General features: G+C 37.8%; 2 protein-coding genes and 1 non-coding gene across 3 annotated transcripts in view; 1 reads left to right on the forward strand and 2 right to left on the reverse strand.

Annotated features, from left to right (window-relative positions):
• Positions 1 to 8,814, reverse strand: part of LOC131221359 (uncharacterized) — a 45,306-nt gene extending 36,492 nt beyond the window's left edge. The window contains exons 1-3 of the mRNA XM_058216606.1: positions 6,410 to 8,814; positions 5,754 to 5,813; positions 4,801 to 4,843 (exon numbers count right to left, since the gene is read on the reverse strand). The gene's annotated coding sequence lies outside the window, so the exon portion shown is untranslated. The remainder of the gene's footprint in view (positions 1 to 4,800; positions 4,844 to 5,753; positions 5,814 to 6,409) is intronic.
• On the forward strand, positions 1,371 to 1,477 carry LOC131222142 (small nucleolar RNA R71). The gene has a single exon (XR_009159850.1). It is a non-coding gene; the product is annotated as a small nucleolar RNA R71 (small nucleolar RNA).
• A 6,159-nt stretch (positions 8,815 to 14,973) lies between the features above and the next one.
• Positions 14,974 to 16,521, reverse strand: LOC131221360 (geranylgeranyl pyrophosphate synthase, chloroplastic-like). The gene has a single exon (XM_058216607.1). It carries the CDS (start codon positions 16,317 to 16,319, stop codon positions 15,159 to 15,161), a length of 1,161 nt encoding a protein of 386 aa, XP_058072590.1. The 5' UTR covers positions 16,320 to 16,521; the 3' UTR covers positions 14,974 to 15,158.
• Between the last annotated feature and the right edge of the window lie 3,913 nt (positions 16,522 to 20,434).

The raw sequence follows: 20,434 nt of genomic DNA on the forward strand, positions 1-20,434 counted from the left end.
CGTCTAACCCCATTTGTTTGTAAACTGAATAAAGTACTAAGTTGACACTTGCACCCAAATCTAGCAAAGCATGCTCAATTTGAAAATTCTCAATAATACAAGAAATAGTGGGACTTCCCGGGTCTTTGTATTTGGGTACAACCCTTTGTTAAATGATAGCGCTCACTTTCTCAGTAAGGAAGGCCTTTCTTGTGCACATTTAATTTTCTCTTTATCGTGCACAAGTCATTGAGATATTTAGCATATGATGGAATTTGTCTAATAACATCAAGCAGATGAATATTGACAGTAACCTTTTGGAGCACATCCAACACCTCTTGATATTTCATGGGGACAGTTGGATTCCGAAGTCTAGATGGGAATGGAATTGAAGGCTCATATGACTTAGTCTCTTTATCCTTTTACTGTTGCGACTCTTGAACCATAACCGGTTCATCATTTTCTTGAGACAGTGGCTCATCCTCCGGTATTTTTACCGGTTGCATTATCTTATTATCGACCTCTTTTCCACTTCTCAAGGTAATGATGACCTTAGCTTGTTCATGATGTAGCTCACTTGGTTTGAGTCTCCAATGAAATGTGTGTTTCGAGGGTTTAGCACATATTGAGAAGAAATTGTGCATTTTTTCCTAACATTTAATTGAGTCTCAATCCTAGTCACAGCTGTCTTTAATTCCTGATTTGATTGAATTAAAGACTGATTCATTTGAGCTTGAGAGTTCATTAATGCAGTCAATGCATCCTCCACAGATGATCGCTTTGGTGGGGGCACATATGATGCATTGTTAGGTGCCCCAAAGAAGTTGTTTTGTGGAGGCATTTGAGGTGCATTGGGCGCATTAATTTGTAGTCCATTCCTCCAACTAAGATTAGGATGGTTACGCCAATTTGGATTATAAGTGTTTCCCATTAGTTGCATAACTGACCTTTGGTAGTTATTTATAACATTTACTTGATGATACTCATGCGTGATATTTTGTACAACTGAGATTATTGGACAATCCTTTGTGTCATGGTCTGTACCACCACAAATGCTACAAAAATTACTTAAGAAAGTATTTGCTTTAACCATATCAACTTTCCTAATTTCCAAAGCTTCGACCTTTCTAGCTAATGCAGCGAATTTTGCATTAAGGTCGTCCTCCTCTCTTAGGACATACATCATTGCTTTCTCTCTAGGAATGGGTCTAGTTTGGTCTGATTTAGCATAGACATCCCATGTATGCGTATTCTCTGCTAACATATCTAGAAAATCTCAAGCTTCATTATGATCTTTGTCAAGAAAGGTTCCACCACAAATCATCTCTATGAACTGACAGGTATCCATGGTGAGCCCCTTTCGAAAAGCATCAATCACGTGCCATGGTTCATAACCATGATGTAGACAAGTAATTAGAATGTCTTTGAAGCGCTCCCAAGCTTGAAAAAATAGTTCATTCCCCTTTTGAGAGAATGACATGATTTCTTGTTTTAGTGCATTTATTTTGTGCTCGGGAAATAACTTTTTCAAAAACTCTCTACTTAAGGCTTGCTATGAAGTGATGGTATTAGATCTTAGAGAGTTGAGTCATGCTTCGGCCCAATCCTTTAGAGAAAACGAGAATAACCTAAGCTTAAGTACATCCCTATTGCCATTATTTACTTGTAACGTTACAATTACTTCCTCAAAGTCCTTGAGGTGCAAGTAGGGGCTTTTAGAATCTAAGCCATGAAATTTAAGAATCAATTGAATCACATCTGGTCTAAAATCAATGTTCCCTATGTGAGCAGGGAACACTATGCAAGATGGTAAAGTTGATCTCTCATGGTGTAAATGTTCACGTAAAGTCCGTGGTCAGTTTAACACATTCCTATGAACTTCATTTTCATCCTCAAGAGGGGGATTAGGTTGATTTTCTCTGTTTTGATTTATAGTTGGATCTGACAGATTTGGATTTGGATTATCAACTGGGTTTGTCATGGAATCCAAGTGATGTTGAGTTCCTCTTCTAAGTGAATGATCAAAGCCTGGAACTAGTTCGCCTTCGGAGGAGAGTCAATTGTTCTGATCCCTACTCCAATAAGACATAAACCATCCACACCACACAACAAATACTACTAATTCAAATATCAAGTATGATACTTAAAATAAAAATAAAAACTTAACAACCCAGGCAGCAAGGCCGACCATAAGAGTTCAGTCCACAAAGCAAAATAAATCAACATCCTAGGCGGCAGGGCCGACCATAAGGGTTCAATCCACAAAGCAAAATAAATCAACAACCCATGCGGCAGGACCGATCATGAGGGTTCAATCCACAAAACAAAAATAAATCAACAACCCAGGCGGAAGGGCCGACCATGAGGGTTCAGTCTATGAAAAAAATAATAAATAAATTAACAAAAGTAAAACTAATGCAGAAATTAAACTATGCTAATCTGAAAAATAGATTCAGCGGATGATCATTGTAATCAAACAACAATTGTAAGACAACCATAGCACTTGGGTGATAAAATCTCAAGCAGGGGCAACCTTATGTCATAGTTAGTGTTTGAAAGACCTAACTGAATTTACTTTAAAAAAAAAGAAAAAAAAATCCACAGAAAATTTGAAGGTTTTAGAAGAGAACTTACTTTAGAGGAAAACTTACCTTAGCTATCTTGCACATATCTAATATATCTCGCACAGATCTAATATATCTCAGTCTCTCCCCGGCAATGACGCCAAAAACTTAATTGCTTGCCTCCAAGTGCAGAGGTTCATAAGTAGTATCCCGTGAATACAAGGTCGATCCCACAGGGAGATGAATTATGAGAAAAAAAAATCAAATGCAAAACAAACTAAATAATAAAAATTAATCTGATGATTTGATTTTGGGATTTTTGAATGGATATAATTCAACTGAATAAAATAACACACAAGCTTCAAAGTTCCACACATAGGTTACTGTTCCAAAATCATGATGACTTGGATAACACAACTAGGATCTGAGCACTATGGTCAGCCTAATCGGAAAATAAAATATTTTAAATATTTTAATAAATGATATAAAATATTAGAAAAAACCTCTCCTATCTGTGAAATCTGATTGATCTAGGGTAAGCCTATCCATCAATGTGGATCTCATATGATGGAAACATATGAATCTTACAAGAGGATAAAAAAATAAAACCTAAATAATAGATAACATGCATACATTATTCTTCTCATCATTAAAACAATCAATCATTATAATATTAAAGAATTATTAAACCCATGTGCTTCCCTTCTAGCTTGGGCTAGAAAGAACTTAGAAAAACATAATTAAATTTCAGAAATAAAAAGCAACAAGAAAGAAAGAAAGAAAAAATCCAAATAGAAAATATCTAAAATAAAAATAATAATAAATAATAAATAAAAAATAAAAACAACTTATAAAGCTTCAATAAAACTAAAAACTCTTTAAAAACCCTAAATTTTATTTTGGGATGCCTTGAATGATGTTTAGGGATGCCCTAGAAAGTCCTATTTATAAGTAGGGAACTCCAATTTTCGTACAAAGTTGAAAAACTCTAGAAACCGCCTCAAATATACGTATTTTTTCAAAATATACTTCTTGCTGCACAGTTTGTTTAAAATAGATTTCCTGCTGCGCAGTTTTCCAAAATAAACTTCACAGCTTCATAATACACTTTTTCAGGACGATTTAAGGATTCTTCACTTCAAATCTTCAATTTTTTTCATTCTTCACTTGGTTTTCTTGGATCTTTGGCATATGAATTCTTCAATCTTGGTCTCTTAAGATCCATCCCTTGCCTTGGTAATTCTTGAACATCAAATCCATGCTTTTTAGTACCATTTTTCAATCTAAGCTCTTAAATTCACATTGCAACACATACATGAGTAAATTAGAATATTAAGTTGATTCATGTTCATAAAACCAAGATGTAAATGCGAAAAATTATGCAATATTTGAGTCTCAACAGTAGGCCTAGACCCGCACAGATTCCCCTTGCTTGAATGTTTAAACTTTTGTGTGGGACGTGAAACTTTTATGTTATTGTTTCTGAATTAATAGGATATAAGCCTGAAATCTTGCATATCATATTTAAATTTCATGTCCTGCATCAGAGCATCAGCAGACGTACTGCAGAGCTTGAAAGTGGGGTAGAGAACTTTGCAGCAATGGCAAATGAACTAGTTAAAACGATGGAAGCTCGGAAATGGTGGAAGCTATGACAAGCCAGCATCATCTGCAAATGGCTGGATTTGTTTACTACTATCCATTCAGGTCTTCAATTGCAGTTCCTCTGCTCGCGCACTTCAGATTTATGTGAAGCCCATGGAGTAATCTCCGATTCTGCAATCAAATGTAGTTTCATGGCTTGTACTGTTTGGATGGGTTTGGAAATGTTTGTTTCAAGAATGTAAATTTGTGTAACTTATCAAAACTCATGATAGTTAACATCTCAAAGCCACAACCAAAGGTAATTATCCTTCTATTTGATTCTCGAAGCCGTTGTATCCCGTATCCTGTTTGTCGATGTCTGTATTTTGCTGTCACATGTATCAAATACAAATGGTTTTTTCAAGGGAAAAAGAATTTTTTTTTCAGTGAAATAAAGCATATGTTTCTTTACTCTTTTCTAATTAACTAAAATGTGGTTAGATCTATAACCACATGGATGCTTCTTCTTTTTTTTCCTTTTCCTTTTTCTCTTCTCATGGTAGAGAGGAGCTCTGAGAAAATTGCTGAAATCCCATCAATGAATTGGTGCACAACAACAATAATCAGGGATATAATGACACATGGACCTGATAAATGTATATTATGCAGGAACCTTTTTCGCAGAATAAGACTGGGAGGATTGGTTGTGCCTTTTCCTGTCACAGAGAGGGTTTGTATCAGCATTGATGCAGCATGTAAATTTCAAATATAAGCAACATTAAAAAGAAAGGAAGAAAAAGAAGATATGCAACAGAGACAGAGTGTTGTGCAATTATGTTGTAATGGATAGTGAGAAAGAATCCTGGTGGTGAACAGATATTAAAACTTATGAAACTGTTCAATCCCATTTTCTCCAGAAAATGGGAAGTGCTTTGCTTAATTGTTTGGTTTAGACTTGAAATTGTCTATGTTTCTTTTCTTTCGTGTGTCAACCTTCATCCCCCTCCTCCCAATTCCAAATTCATATCTACCACAAGAGTGCCCCATAACTCCTTACAGTAGCCTGGTGAATAAAGAAATTCTTGATTCTCTTTGTCAGTGTTCAATATAAATGTCACTTCGTCTCCAAGGGTGACTATGGAAGCGACTATATTTCAATTGAGCAGAATGGCCATTGTGTAAAAGTCACACATCCATGTGCACATTCTGCACATTGGAGCATTTCCACAATCAGGCAAAATCTATCGGTGACGATATTCCGTCTCATGGTTTGAATTCACTAGACAGTAATTGATTGGCATGCTTTCAAGGATGATTTTTTTGTAGACTAGGGAAGTTTTGAGGCATGTTCAGGTGAACTGGTTGATTTAATGTTCATTGCTATCACCAAGAGCTACCTCCCAATGATGCATTCATTTGTTGCATAAAATCACCCTAATATCATACATGAGATCTACCAACAAATGCAAACAAATCATAAACCAGGTACTAGATTCAATTCAGAGAGAAAATTATAGAAATGTTAAATGATGGGAAGTTCATCATGTTAAGTACTAATCTATTGAACATCTCATTGGATTCAAAGAGCAACAAACATCACAAAGAAATATATGCATTAAAGAACACCTGTGCATTGTGGTCCTTGCTATTAGAAAGGAAGTTGATCTGTTCTTCTGAAAGGTCCACCTAGCTATTTGGGGCACATCCAAATGCAATCATAAGTGATATCCACATTGAAAAAACAAATCAATGATCAAGAAAGCATCTTTGTTTAAAAATATGCAACAACAAAACTATGGTGCATATCACTTATGATTGCATACATGAATATTTTGAGATATTGAGGTAAAAAGATTGGTCCTGCTTTTCTATGCTCAAGTGAACATCTCCCTAGCTTTTCGATATGAAAGCAAGTTACTTGTACAAAAGCAGATACTATAAAAATAAATAAACAAGCACTACAATTTAGCAGCCTTGACCATGTACGCAGCAGTGCCCATAGTCCCAATGACATGTAATTGAGAAATTTCACTCTCACTCTCATAGAGAGAAATTGCAACTGCAATTTTTGTCTTTCTACAGATATCACCCATGTAGCAAAGGCAACCCCCCCTTCTATGAAGAAACTAATGACAGATTCAGTTTCAAAGCTGGTAGCTTATGTTGGACTTTAAACATTCTCATTTCTACAGCTCATGTTCATATAAATATATTAACTTCATGTAACTATTAACACTGAAATAAAAATAATTTAAGGGAAAAGTGTCACCAATTTAGCTCACAGGTAGAGGAAATGCAAGTGATGAATTCAACGCCACCACATCTTAATAATCGCATAGGTCACTGAAGAATATAAGTTGAATCTTATGCCAATCTGTCCTTCATCTTCTCGAAACATGGCTTCGAATTCTAGATGCATGCTCCACAAATCCAATTTCTTGTCATCCTTCTGTAAGCATCTTCAGATCAGAGCATCCGTCAATCCACAAATGTGAAGGGCTTGGCATCGATACTTCCTCTACTCTCCACTCCTTTAGAATGCAAGTATTCTAGCAGAGGAAACCCTAGTGTAGAACAAGCCATTTCCTTTCCACTGTGCTTTTCAATGCAATCATAGAATACAAAGTTTTTTCAGTTTCCCCAACAATGCATGGGTACAGATTTCCATAAAAAGATTCTAAAGATTGTTTAACAAAGAAAATTAATATGTATTGTTCTGAACTCCAAAATTGGGCACTTATGTATTGTACTGGCAAGGAGCTATTTCACGTCCACGTGACAAACTATTGAAATACTTCAAAGAACCAAGCTCAAGCTTGAATCCTACTTCAAGTTCTTGAATGTCATTGACAACAGATTAAGACCACATACAGTGAAGAGTAGAAACAAGAAACTATATGCAGAAAACTGTTTTGTGCTTTGTCCAATTTACCAATAAGAGAAATATGCTCAGCTGCAAATATTAATCAATCAGTTCCTTCAATCAAGATTAATTGACAATTACAGATTGACCAGTTTGAAGCAAAGCTTCTTTCACTTTAAGTGATTAATAACTATAAAGTAACAAATTTCTAACTACTACTTAAATGCAGCAAAACATGCGTTTGAAATAACCATATGGTCTTCCAAACAACAATTAGTTCCAAACAGCATACCCAGTTCCAAACATGATTAAGGAATTCAGGTTTGAATCCCATTTTCTTTGGATCCAGGTATCATATTTGAAAACTGTGGTTACTTCAGAACACACATCAGTAGTACTATTGAAAAAACAAAGAAATCAAAGAAATATTCAGCATCTATACTACCCAATACTAACAGTGACAGATTGGTCGCTCCACTCAGCTCCGTTATTTCTCTTGCAGCTTCAAATATAACCATTTCTGCTGTGACACAAGTATCCCTCTAGAAAATCATTATAAAAAAAAAGGGCCATTGGAAAAGAACTCATTGGATTAGGAGGTAGATCTGTTTGGGATCCTTGAGGATCTAAATAAAGCATATCAAATCATCAAAATGACTAGAGTCTAAAAACAAAACAAACCATAGGTTCTATGGGCTTTTGTCATGCATGGACCATGCCCTAGAACTGCATGTATTTTCCAGAATTTTTCCTTTCTACATTTCCATGAAGTCAATATCATCCATAGTGAAAAAAAAAAAAAAAACAAACAAACAAGAAAAAAAAAAAGAAATCCATGGCAACTACGGGTTATGATCATCTGATATCAGAGCTTATAAGTACATTTCCCACCCACACAGGAATCCATCAGATTAACGGTTTGGATCACTAAACCAACGCCCCACATGTAGGGAGTCCTTTGCATCACCAAGCAGAAGATCCGCCATGAAAAAAGACTGAAATGGCATGAATCACTGTACCTATGCAAGTCCAGATTGTAATAAGCCAAACACTTTCTTAATATGTCCTCAAGAAAATTGGATGATAAATTTGGGGCCCACCTCGGATTTTGTAAGTCCAATATATTATAAAACATAGAAGTGTGTGAAAGCATTCCTGATTACTGGGTGAATCATTGTGCAGCACTCATAAATTTGAATTGTGGGTCATGATCCCAATCATAAGTTACGCAACCCCAAAAGTGAAACATGATAGCAGCTCCATCCTTTAAATGGGCATGAAGAAAGCCAACATTGGTATCTCCTGATCAAAAGTTTGGTCCTTAAAAGTTTAAAGAGGAATGAAGTGACGCTGCACCTTAGTTGCAGGAAACCATCTACAAAGCAGGAAACATGTTTCCTAGGCAAAAAATGGGTTTGATTTTCATTTTATGAAAAAGGTGGAACTGGACAGAAACTCAAGGAAACAAAAGGGAATAATATTTCCCTGGGGACACTAGAAAAGATATTTCCTCTTCGGCCACCATCTTTACTGGAACTTTCCCCAGCATTCCTTGAGCATTTTCTGTATTGTTCGTCATAGTTAACTTCTCATTCTTGTTGTTTCTCTAAGAAGAGTGCTTCCATTTGCACCTCCCCACATCTCATCACACATTCAGTTCCTGCACCTGAAGACTACAAAGTACAAATGTGAAAAAAGAAAGAAAGCAAGCCTAACTAGCATGCATTATGAAACTAAGGGTAAAGAGTATTTTCTTTTTTCATTTTAAAAGGTATCCTCTCTCATCTTTGATTAATTTCTTCCATCATTACTTACAAGTAAATCATCAATGGGTTCTAATTTAGAGCTTTTAATAGAAAATTAGAAATCTCAAAAGAAGGCATAGTTAAAACTCCAAGAAGTTCCAAAGCAGCTCAAGAGACTTTTATGAGTTGTCTCAAATGGGCTGGACACTTCATACCAGCAAAAATCACAGATCCAAAACTTTAATTGGACGAGGAAAACCTAGAAGAAAGAAAAATTCCTCTTTTATTTTGTTTTTTGTTTTGTTTTTTTAAAGAAAGATAACAGAAGATTGAGTGCATGATTACACATGTGCATCCTACAAAAGTTGGTAGGAACCTGCTCCAACCTATCATTGATGAGGCTACGGGGAGTTGATGGTGTGTCTAGTGTTCAGTGTAGATGTTTTGGGCAGCAAGTCATGGAACTCCCAAAGGAAAAAATCAATAAAAATATGATATAACGTTGAAAAGATGTGTTTGACAAATTGAATTCTTTATCAGAAATGATATATGCTAAAAGAGATTTCATAAAGAAAATACGAGGTGGAGAATAACAGAATCTGCTGTTCTGCCACTTCTATACTTGAAAGTTGGGAATCTTGCTTGCTTGCATTTTGGTTGTCATTGTACTCAACCTGAAATAAATCCCCATGTTAATATCAAATTAGAAGATATAAAAAAGAACAGAAGAAGTGTATTCATTTCTAGGAAAGAAGAAGATCTAGGAAACAAAAATTGATGTTTCAGGAATCTTAGAGATGAATAAGTTGAGCTTTTTAGTAGGTACATGGGGCAGTTGTAAGAACCAAGAATTAATCTAAATAAGTTGTTTGAGCTAATCAAAGCAGGTATTGCACCATTCCCCACCTGGACATGGGAACAACATTCGTCTAAAAGATATAGCCATTTAAGCTAACCTCCAGTGTCATTATCTATAGAGGAATAAGTGGATAAATTAAAATATACAAATGATGGACCATCTTTAGCACTCATTGCAAACACAAAACCAATTCAGTGCAGCAAAAAGTACTCTGGTTGTCAAAATGAAGGATTGTTTTTCAATTTAAAGATGCAAGCCCTCCTCGTCAACTTGTTACCACTGAAGTAAGTTACACTTGTATAACTGTAGAAACTCGGCATACTCTGGCTGTCCTTCATCCATCATGTGCAGCTGTAGAACCAACGACCGACATTTGGCAATCCCTACAAGGAAACCACAAGATCCACCTTAGAAAAAATTCATAATAAAAATAAAAATAAAGGTAAAAGTAAAAGAATATAAAATTTAGAACTCCAACCAGATCCCCTAGGAAGAAAATACCACCCGAAGATGCGCTTCAAAACTGATTATTTTCCAAAATTCTACAATCAAATGAAATAAAATCAAATTATAAACCAAATAAATGTACAAAAATGAAGAAGATGAAGTACATGGAAACATATTGAGAGACAAACCTGTCCACCGGTTACAACGACGGACAGAAGGGCTTCCCAAGAGTCGGCAGGGCATTGTCACAACCATAGTCGCCGAGGACCGTACAGGCCCTCTGGATCCTGTTCACGAGGTGGATCAAGCTCTCCATTGTTGTCATCTACATAAACCCTAGCCCTAAATTTCCAACCCGAATACCCTAAAATCTGATTTGAGAGAGAGAGAGAGAGGGAATCGAGGGCCAGAGAGATCTTCAGCATCTCATCTGTTGTAAAACCAAAAGGAGTGTTTCGATCTTTTCCTACGGCTGGGATTATCTTGGCATCGTCATTGACAAGTTCGAGTTTCGAAAACTTGAGCTTCCCTGATCTAAAACAGGAGTTTTGTGCAATGCAGGGTCCATACTTTACCAATCCAAAACATTGATAAGATGGTCCTCACCATGGATAAGGAGTGCCCCAGAAATCTCCCAGATTCGACAGTTGAAACCCTTCTATTGGTTGCCAACAAATCAATGCTCAAGAAAGAAATAATAACAACAACATTCCAATTCGTTGAACAATATGCCAAATAGCAAAGGGTTGGGATCATCCAACCTGTGAGATTTGTATGGAATGCCATCTCCACTATGAGGGCCATCAAATCAACGGTTTAAATCACCCAATCGTGGGCCCAAAATCTAGGGAATCCTATATGTCAGCAAACCGTAAGTTCACTGATAAGGAGTGAAGGACTCTATACTTCCTCTGTAAAAGACCATCAATTCCACTTCACTGAAATAATATTGCAATTCAAGTTGGTAGTGTATCCAAATGCAGACCAATTTTTCAGGTACTCAGTGCATCATAATGTTAGCAATCTATCAACATTACCCAGATACATGCATGCATGTTGCTGATAGAGTTCAGAAAAGTCCATACGGGTAACCAACTACCATTGGTGCTAGAAATGTATATAGAAGGCAAGGAATACATGCTTCCATAACTTTAATCAAAATTCTACTAAAAAATCAATCAACTACTAAAACTAGAAAAGGACTCGTGTGAAGATTATTTAGCTGCATTCCCATGTGTTGACCAAGGACCCCAGAGTGACCACTTTCCACATCTTGGGTCAGTAATTCATGAGAGTAGAGAGATCGAGAGGGCTGTTGATCATAAAATTAGAGTTAGGTGGATGAACTGAAGATGTGTCTCTGGAGTTTTATGTGATTGCCGCATACCAATCAAACTTAATGAGAGATTTTATAGAATAGCTATAAGACCAGCCATGCTTTATAGGACAAATCATTGGATGGTCAAAGAACAACATGTTCTTTAGATGAGTGTAGCTGAAATGAGGATGTTGAGATGGACGAGTGGCTTGATGAGGAATGATAGAATTAGACATAAACACATGTGGGGGAACATAGGAATAGCACCAATAGGTAATAAGACGAGGGAAAGTAAACTTAAATGGTCTGGCCATGGGCAATGGAGACCAATAACTACACCGGCTAGGAGTGAGTCTGCCCAACTTGAAGACTCTAAAAGGGCATGGGGAAGGCCTGAACGGACATCAGTAGAGATAGTAAGAAAAGATTTGATGACATACGGTTAATTAAGGATATGGTCCTTGATAGAGTGGAATGCCATAACAGGATTCATGTGCCCAAACCCAATTAGTTGGTATAAGATGATGATGATGATTTTCCTTCAACACTGAGATCATGGGATCAAGTGTGTGTGTGTGTGTGGCTCAGTGGTAGACAGACTTTCCTTCAGCTCAGTGGTAGACAGACTTTCCTTCAACACTGAGATCATGGGATCATGTGTGTGTGTGTGTGTGTGTGTCTTCAAAAAAACAAAAAAGTAAATAGAGAATCAAAATTAAATATGAAATTCATAAGTAGAAATGAAGATAAATCTCTTCTTCAAGCTATGTAACAATGACATTCTAACTACTAGAAAATTTTCATAGGGGACTGACTCACCAGTGGACATACATCAAGATGGGCATAACAGAAACAAATTAATTTGTAAATCTCTCCATTACTCTCATAATTTTCATGACAGATCAATGTTTGTCAAAATCATTATTTGTATCACTTATTGTGACAGAGGTCAAATCGTATCGAATTGCAAGTCTTATGTAAATCTTATGATTTTCTTATTTCTTAACCCAATCGAAAACACCAAAAAAAAAAAAAAAAAAAAAGAAGAAGAAGAAGAAGAAGAAGAAGAAGAAGAAGTTAAAACTCATCAATAATTCAACAATCCATTTCCCATCAATATACACCATGAACAGTATTCACATATCATGATGTTATCAATTGAGAGCATGCACACAGTATACACATCATGTGTAAAATGGTAAAACCGTAAAAGGGGTTGAAGTAAAAAATAAAAAGAAGAAGAACTAGGAGAAGAACTGGGTAAAAAGAAAGAAGAAAACATGAATAAGCATTGGGGAGGGCCTTTTTCAAGTTTTATAAGCAAAAGGATAAAAAGAAAGAAGAAAAAATGAATTTTAAAAAAATAAAAATTATAATAATAATAAAAAGAATTTTTAATGTAATTTTGGGCCCATTTATGCAATTCTATGATTATCATATGATTCAATACATTAATCATATGATTTGATACAATTCATACAATAATCGCACGATTAGTTAAGATCAACGATTTGGGTGTACAATCTGAATCGTATAAGATACAAATCATGTGATAACATACGAATCTTGTTGTCTGTATACCCATGTGCTACCATATGAATCTACGATTTGGACAACCATGATCAAATCTATCTATCTGACATCCAACCCTTCCAATTGGACAGTTTGGATGTCGCACACATGAAATGTTCAAAGTTATCCACTGGGAAGACTCTCGATGGCGGTCCAACTGGTTGGAATTGATATATATATATGGTAAATGGTACTATGAGGTCGAGCTCTGTGGACCCCATTGCAATCAATGTCATGACATCCACACTGTGCATTTGGTGGGTCCCCTCTAGGTTATAGGATATCCCAAAAATCAGCCATATCCGGAACACAAGTGGGCCATACCATCTGAACCTGTGTGAAATCATGCCTAAAACATCTAAAAGCACTTGGTGGGACCCACCTGAATTTTGAATATGGCTGAAACTTGGTGTGATCCCTCATCCAAGTGGGACACACAATGGATGGTCTGGATGTCTGAACCACATCTCAGTGGGCCCTATAAACAATCATCAAGGTTTCAATGGGTGGATATCTACTCTCAACTGCTCTGTGATATGGCCCACCTAAGTCATGGATTAGCCTGATTTTTAGATCCATGGCCCACCATGGAAGGGTGCATTTGACTGATGGAGTGGATGTCCATCGCACTTGCACATCACGGTGAGGCCCACAAAGCTCGACGTCATGGGAAGCTTCCCATGAGGTCAACCTCATAGTCCCTTTTCCCTGTGTGTGTGTGTGTGTGTGTGATGTTTCTATGAAACAAGGAGGAATTACAAGATCCTCGCTTCAAGGCTTTGCCCACCATGGCTGGAACACACCTCAAAATCTCCTTGATAAGTGATACTCTTCCCTGCTCCCACAGCTGAACTTGCAGTTGCTTCCCTCACACTTCCTGCAGCTAAGAGCTGAACAATAGGTTTCTAGTTAGGCTGTTAGGGAGAACAATAACTCCAACCTTATATATCAATTCCAGAACAACACTGCAACAAATTTTCCAAGCCGAACTGGTTGACTATTAAGACCACATGGAAAAATGAAATAGCAGGATGTTATCAATCATCAATCAGAGATAGAAAAGTACTTACCAAGCCATTTATCAAACGAAAGAGTAACAACATTGAAATATTAGCCTGAGTTCCCTTTTGGTCCGAACAGGGAAGTTCCTTTCGGAGATTACTTTGTACATCTGTAGCCATGGTTGGTCTATCCAGCCACCAATCTGACAGACCCATCATGGATGGAACATTCACCCAAAATCTCCCAAACTGGAAGATCCTAGCCATCAAAGCATTGGTCTTTCCTCTGAATGCGGTTTGCTTGCGCATTTCTTTTTAACTGTGTATTTGCATGCCAACAACAGGGAGAGTAGAGTTGACCAATTGAGATGATATTCTGGGATTGGTCCACCCCTGATGGGGGCCATCAGATCAATGGCTTGGATTGACCATGGGCCCACATCAACAAAATAAGTTCCAAACAGGTAAATTCCCAGTTCAGTACAAATAGAAAAATCAGCCTCTAGAACTATAGCTCTGTTTTAAAAAAATAATAAATAATAAATAACAATAATAAAGAAATAAATAAAAAGAAACTTTGCTACAGTTGTTGGATTTCAATGCATATGCTCCACCATACCAGATTACATAACTACCACTTAGCTCGCGTTTGGATGCCCTGTCAAACTGAATTGCAATTGCTTGTCTACTGAAGTGGAAATGAACAAATTAGCCTAGCAATCATATTGCCTTTGGGGCTACAATTTGAAGGCTAATTCCTCATTAAAAAGACTAGGAAATATCATTGTTTCTTTCTCATCTCCCCTTGAGTAAGCCGAATGTCCGCAATTCCATTTGCTTGTGCATTTACATGTTCCATTGAAAAATGCACGATAGAGTAGAATTCTAAGTGGTGACATATATCAAAAGATCTAACAGTACCCTTTCTTAGAATATCTCAACATGCAGAAGCTGCAAAATAAAGAAATGTAGATAGAATCAAATGCAAATAAATCCAACCCATTCAAAACCAAATACAAACACAGGTAATTAGCTCATTGATTAAGCCCAAAAACAAAAATAGAAGTTGAATTTTACTGAATTTGAATACAAACTTATTTTTATTCCCTTGCAATCCTTAAATTAAACACTGTAAGCTTTCGATGTCACATATGTTTACAAAGGAATTTCATACAATCCGTCACTCTCCTAAATCAGACAGGAGAAACACTAGATGCAATCTTAGATCAGTTCTGTCTGTAGGCGATGTAGTTCGCTAACGAAATCAAAGGGGCCGCCTTCTCGGGATTGAATCCCAAGAGCTGATCTTGTGCTTCTCGATTCAGCTTCTCGGCAAACTCTCTCGATTTCTCAAGTCCCAACAATTTCGGGTAAGTGACCTTGTCGGCCACCAGATCCTTCCCGGCAGTCTTCCCCAACTCCTGTGACGATTTAGTCACGTCAAGGATATCGTCGACCACTTGAAACAGCAGACCGATGCACTGGGCGAACTTCCTCAACTTCTCGACCTCTTTGTCTGACCCGCCGCCCAGGATCGCCCCAATCACGACAGCTCCCTCTAGGAGGGCAGCCGTTTTGTGCAGGTGGATGAACTCGAGCTGTTCAAGCCCGACATCCTGCACCCCAGTCGAACTGATATCGACTACCTGCCCTGCAACGAGCCCCTCCGACCCAATTGCCTTGGCCAGCTCGGCAATTGCGCGGATGACCTGCCCTGGCGAAGCCCCCACCGTCGCCTCCGCCATATGCTCAAAGGCAAACGCCAGGAGGGCGTCCCCAGCGAGGACGGCCACGCCCTCACCAAACACCTTGTGGTTCGTGGGCTTCCCCCGCCGGAGGTCGTCATTGTCCATGCACGGCAGGTCATCGTGAATCAACGACATGGTGTGTATCATCTCGATCGCACACGCCGATGGCATGGCGGTGATCTCATCACCCCCAACAAGCTCGCACGCGGCGATGCAGAGCACTGGGCGGACCCGCTTCCCGCCTGCAAGGAGCGAGTACCGCATCGCCTCGTGGATCGTCTCTGGTTCCCTCAGGGAAATAGCCCTGTCGAGAGCCTGATTTACAGAACTGCCCTTCTGGAGCATGTAGCTCTTGAAATCAAAGGCATGGGAGGCCAGTTTGGTCATTTGGGCATCGGGGTTTTGGCCCAATTCATCCTCTTTGACATGCTCTTGGGCAAGGTGGGTAGCAGAAATGCAGGTTCTGGAGAAAGGCCTTACAGCAAAAAGAGTACAAGAGAGGGGGTTTATTGTAAAAAACGACATGGGTGCTGAAACTCTCCTACTCACCTGACTAAACATCGAGCAGGTTGATGATTTCGATGCCGTTTGATGGTTAACGATCGAGCATGTCTGAGGAATGAAAGCCCAAGAACCCATCTCTCTCTCTCTCTCTCTCTCTCTCTCTCTCTCTCTCTCTCTTTTCTTCTTCTTTTTTTCTAATTTGTTTGGGTGGGAAGGGGGTGGAGGGAATCTTCTTATAAGAAGAACAGAGAAATGAAGAAAAGAGCAAATCCCATGAATTTAAATAGGTTCCTGAGAAAGAGAGTGGCAGAGAGGAAGTGGAGTGTTTTTTTTTTTGTTTTTTTTTTAAGTTTTTTTAAAAGGTCGGGATATTATATATTATCTAGAGAAACGACAGTATACAGCCATTGTACGTGAACTTTATATCCATCTTTCTTTTTCCTCAAAAATATCGTATTTATTATATATCCAATCCACTACGATTTATTAATATTTTTACGAAAATAATTAAGATCTACTTAATGAGTGGACCACAAAAGAATATGGGATTTTCACCGTTGGTTCACTTATTTTGAAATTTTTACTTATATATTTATGATATTGGTCTGATTTTTTATCCGTATCAGCAATATAAACTAATTTATATTTTCTAGGAATTGGATATGCTATATATTCTCTTTTTTTCAAGAAATTGAGAAGTGAATACGAAAGTTTGTATACAGTGGTTGTGTGTGAGCACTACTCTATCTTTTAAACTATACATGTTTGAGGTGTTTGAGAGATGGAATGTGATTGCGACACCTGCCAATGTAGTGTACGTAGCAGACTTTCCACCATTGGTGTGTATCTTTTGTGGCAACTGACGTGGCAAACAAGTGCGCTCTTTTCCCCTGACATGATAAGTAGGGGTGTACCCGAACCACGCTGGCTCGGCTCGACTTGAAGAAGCTCAGCTCAGCTCGGTTCAAAGTTGGGTATGATCCAAGTTAAGCTGGTTTTTTGAGCTCGAAAATGAGTTTGAGCATGCCAGCTCAACTCAGATAGAATCCAAATCGAATCGGACTCGGATCCAACTAGTTTAGTGACCCAGTTACTTTGTCATTGATGTTGCACACCAATTGTTTGATAAAATAACTTAATGAAATATGATTGGTGGCAAGGAAGATTTGTACATGAAATAAATATCTTTCTTTTTTTGTTTTTTTAACAAAGAAAAAATAAAATATGTTACTTAAAAGGTATTTGTGAAAATATATATAAAACTATTGCCTCTGTTTGTAAAATAGTGGGTTTTTGAAGTTATAGTTCAGGTATTTGTGAAAATGTCTCAATAACAAACTCAGCTTGGTCTTATCTTGAACTCGGCCCTAATTGGCCTGAGCTACTGACTGAACCGAGCCGAGCTGGCCAGTCAAGCTCGAGAACCGAGCCGAGTCGAGTTCGAGCTAAGGTCAGACATTGTTCGAGCCAAGCCGAGCTGAGGCCAGCTCGACTCGATTCGACTCGATGTACACCCCTAATGATACGAATGGATGAGGAAGGATGTAGATTTCTTGCAAAAGCCTTTCTCGTGAAGTTCCTGTGTGCTGAAAATGTAGGGGGGCTTATTGTGGTGTTTGTGAGACATCCAACCCATTCATCCATTTTTTTAGGTTATTTTAAGACATGAGGATAATTTTGAGCTGGATTCAAGAATCAAGTGGGCAAAAAATGTGAGGATGGAACTTGCATAGTTGAAATATTCATAAGGCCACGTAAGTTTTAAATTAGAATAATATTTGCGTTCACACTTTATTTCAATAATTTTAAATTAGAACAATATTTGTGTTTTCAATTCATCTCCATAAGAATGAAGCTACCAAGGACATAGATGCAATTTATGCATCAAACTTACAAGGGTTTTAATGGTAAGAATTTCCCTACTGACCTATTCCAAAGTATCTTGAGTACAGTAGCTTCTCTTTTTTTGTCCCAAGTTCCAAAATAAGCTCACAGAATAAGTGGACAAAATAAATTTCTCAAAAATATTACTGTGGGCTCACCTTAGTCTCGAGCACAGGAACTAAGTGTGAAAGGCTCTCGTAAGAAATCCACGTGCAGAATACAAACATCTCTCACATGGCAGGTGACCGAAAAATTAGGTCCGTCCATTTACTGGGTCCGTGTATGGGTGGATTATGACTTAAAAGTCACTCCAAGTAGATATACATGAAGCATGCTCACCTGTGCACATGCACACCTTTGCACACGTGTCATGGACATGTAATCCAAACCATCCATGTGATGTGGCATCCCATCAAACTTTAAGAGATTAATTTTCACCCTAATCTAAAACTCTGGTGAGCCATATAAAAGATAGATACAAATCAATGGAGGAAAGTTTTTTATTTTTTCACAGCCCACCAAAGTTTCGGATCGAAGTAAAAGTTGAGCCCCAGGAGTTTCATGGAGTGATGCATCACATGGACCATTCAGATTTTAGATTCACATCACTTATGATGATTTCTCAAAAAGTTCACATTGTCTGGGGCACAGCTGAGCATTTGTCTTTTTATCTATTATATCTAAATCATTAAAATTACCATTAAAAATTAATATTAATAAAATTTATAAAGACTAAAATGGAGATGGTCGTCTCTAAACAACCCGTCCTAGTAGACCCATCCATATATGACCCTGCCACGTGTCCTGTGGTGGATGGCAGTAACAGATTACGGTACTTCCACCTCTGCGCGGATTTCCTTCGAAAGCCTTTCGCATGAAGTTACTGCGCAAGGATGCTGGGTGGGGCCCACCGACATGTTTTTGGTAAATTCAATCCGTTCATCCATTTTTCGAGATCATTTAAGGACTTGATATAAAAAATTAGGTGTATATAGAACTACAGTGGGACACACGAGAGGAAAAAGTGATCATTCAGTGAGCACCGTTGAAGCATTCTTATGCCCAAAAAATTATTGTATCAGTCTATATTTTTGGTTTTTTCACTTCATCCCATTGACAATGACCTTATAAACGGTTTAGATAACATATAAACATCAAGGTTGAGATTAGGAAGATTTCAATGGCAGAAATTTCTTTCCCTAATTTTCCCTCTCGTGTGACGTACTTTAGCTTTATATTTCATTTTTTGTCGCACGCTCTAAAATGAGATCTCAAAACGGATGGACGGAATGGATTTCTCACATACATTGTAGTGGGCCCCACCCAGATCCTTGCGCAGGAACTTCCTGCGAAAGGCTTTGGCAGGAAATCCGCGTCACAGAATTCTATTGGCTCTATTAAGTGCGAGATTTTAAGAAATGATCCCATATCGAAGTGAATGTGAACTTGTACACAAAAATTTCTTTCCTGCAAATGTATCAAATGCATATGAGATCTGAGCCATGAAAACTATGGCCCATAGATGATGAACACATATTATGAAAATTTGGTCAATCAAGTTACCAGATAAGCCAAAAAATTACACCGTCATATCATCGGTTGTAAATTGATGTTAATGTTATGCTCGCCTGAAAATTAATGGTCTGAATTTTCTTACTAGGTGATCAATCATATTCATTGGCCCACCTTTACAAGTATAAGATATTTGATATATTTGACATCTCAATCAGTGGGAAGAAATAGTTGTATATGAAAGTTCACATACATATGATTGTATATGATTATTTCTTTGAGATTCTTTGTGATTAGAGAAATTTAGGACTGTGGACCCCACCTTTTATCCAGATGTTTTTACGAAAGAAGACGGACGCGGATTGGCTACTGACAGGTTGAGTACCGAGATTGCTACTTAAGTGACGTCACTAAGTTCTGTGGGTCCCAACGTAATGTATTTTTTGTATCCACACCGTCCATACATCTTGATATATCATTTTAGGGTATGATCCAGAGAATGAGTCACATCCAAAACTCCTGTGGACCACACCACAGAAAAAAGTGGGGAGAGTGACACCACCGTTAAAAGCTTCTAAAAGCCACGAAAGTTTTCGATCAAGCTGATAATTGTGTTTCCACTTCTTTAAAGTCTTTGTTAACTTTTGAACAGTTTGGATTTCGAAAACAAATCATGGTGGTCCTTAGGAAGGTTTCAACGGTAGGCATAAACCTTCCCCCTATTTTCTGTGGTGGGGTCCACTAAAGCTTTGGATCTACCTCATTCTTTGGCTCAGGCATTAAAATGATATCTCCAAATGGATGGACGGCATGGATACAACACATACATCATAGTCGGGTCCACAGAACTTGGT

This window comes from Magnolia sinica, chromosome 12 (assembly GCF_029962835.1).
Source record: "Magnolia sinica isolate HGM2019 chromosome 12, MsV1, whole genome shotgun sequence".
Lineage (NCBI taxonomy): Eukaryota > Viridiplantae > Streptophyta > Magnoliopsida > Magnoliales > Magnoliaceae > Magnolia > Magnolia sinica.

What these genes read in the sequence shown, in the direction of transcription:
- LOC131221360 (XM_058216607.1), bottom strand. Translation starts at nt 16,319, where the DNA reads ATGGGTTCTTGGGCTTTCATTCCTCAGACATGCTCGATCGTTAACCAT.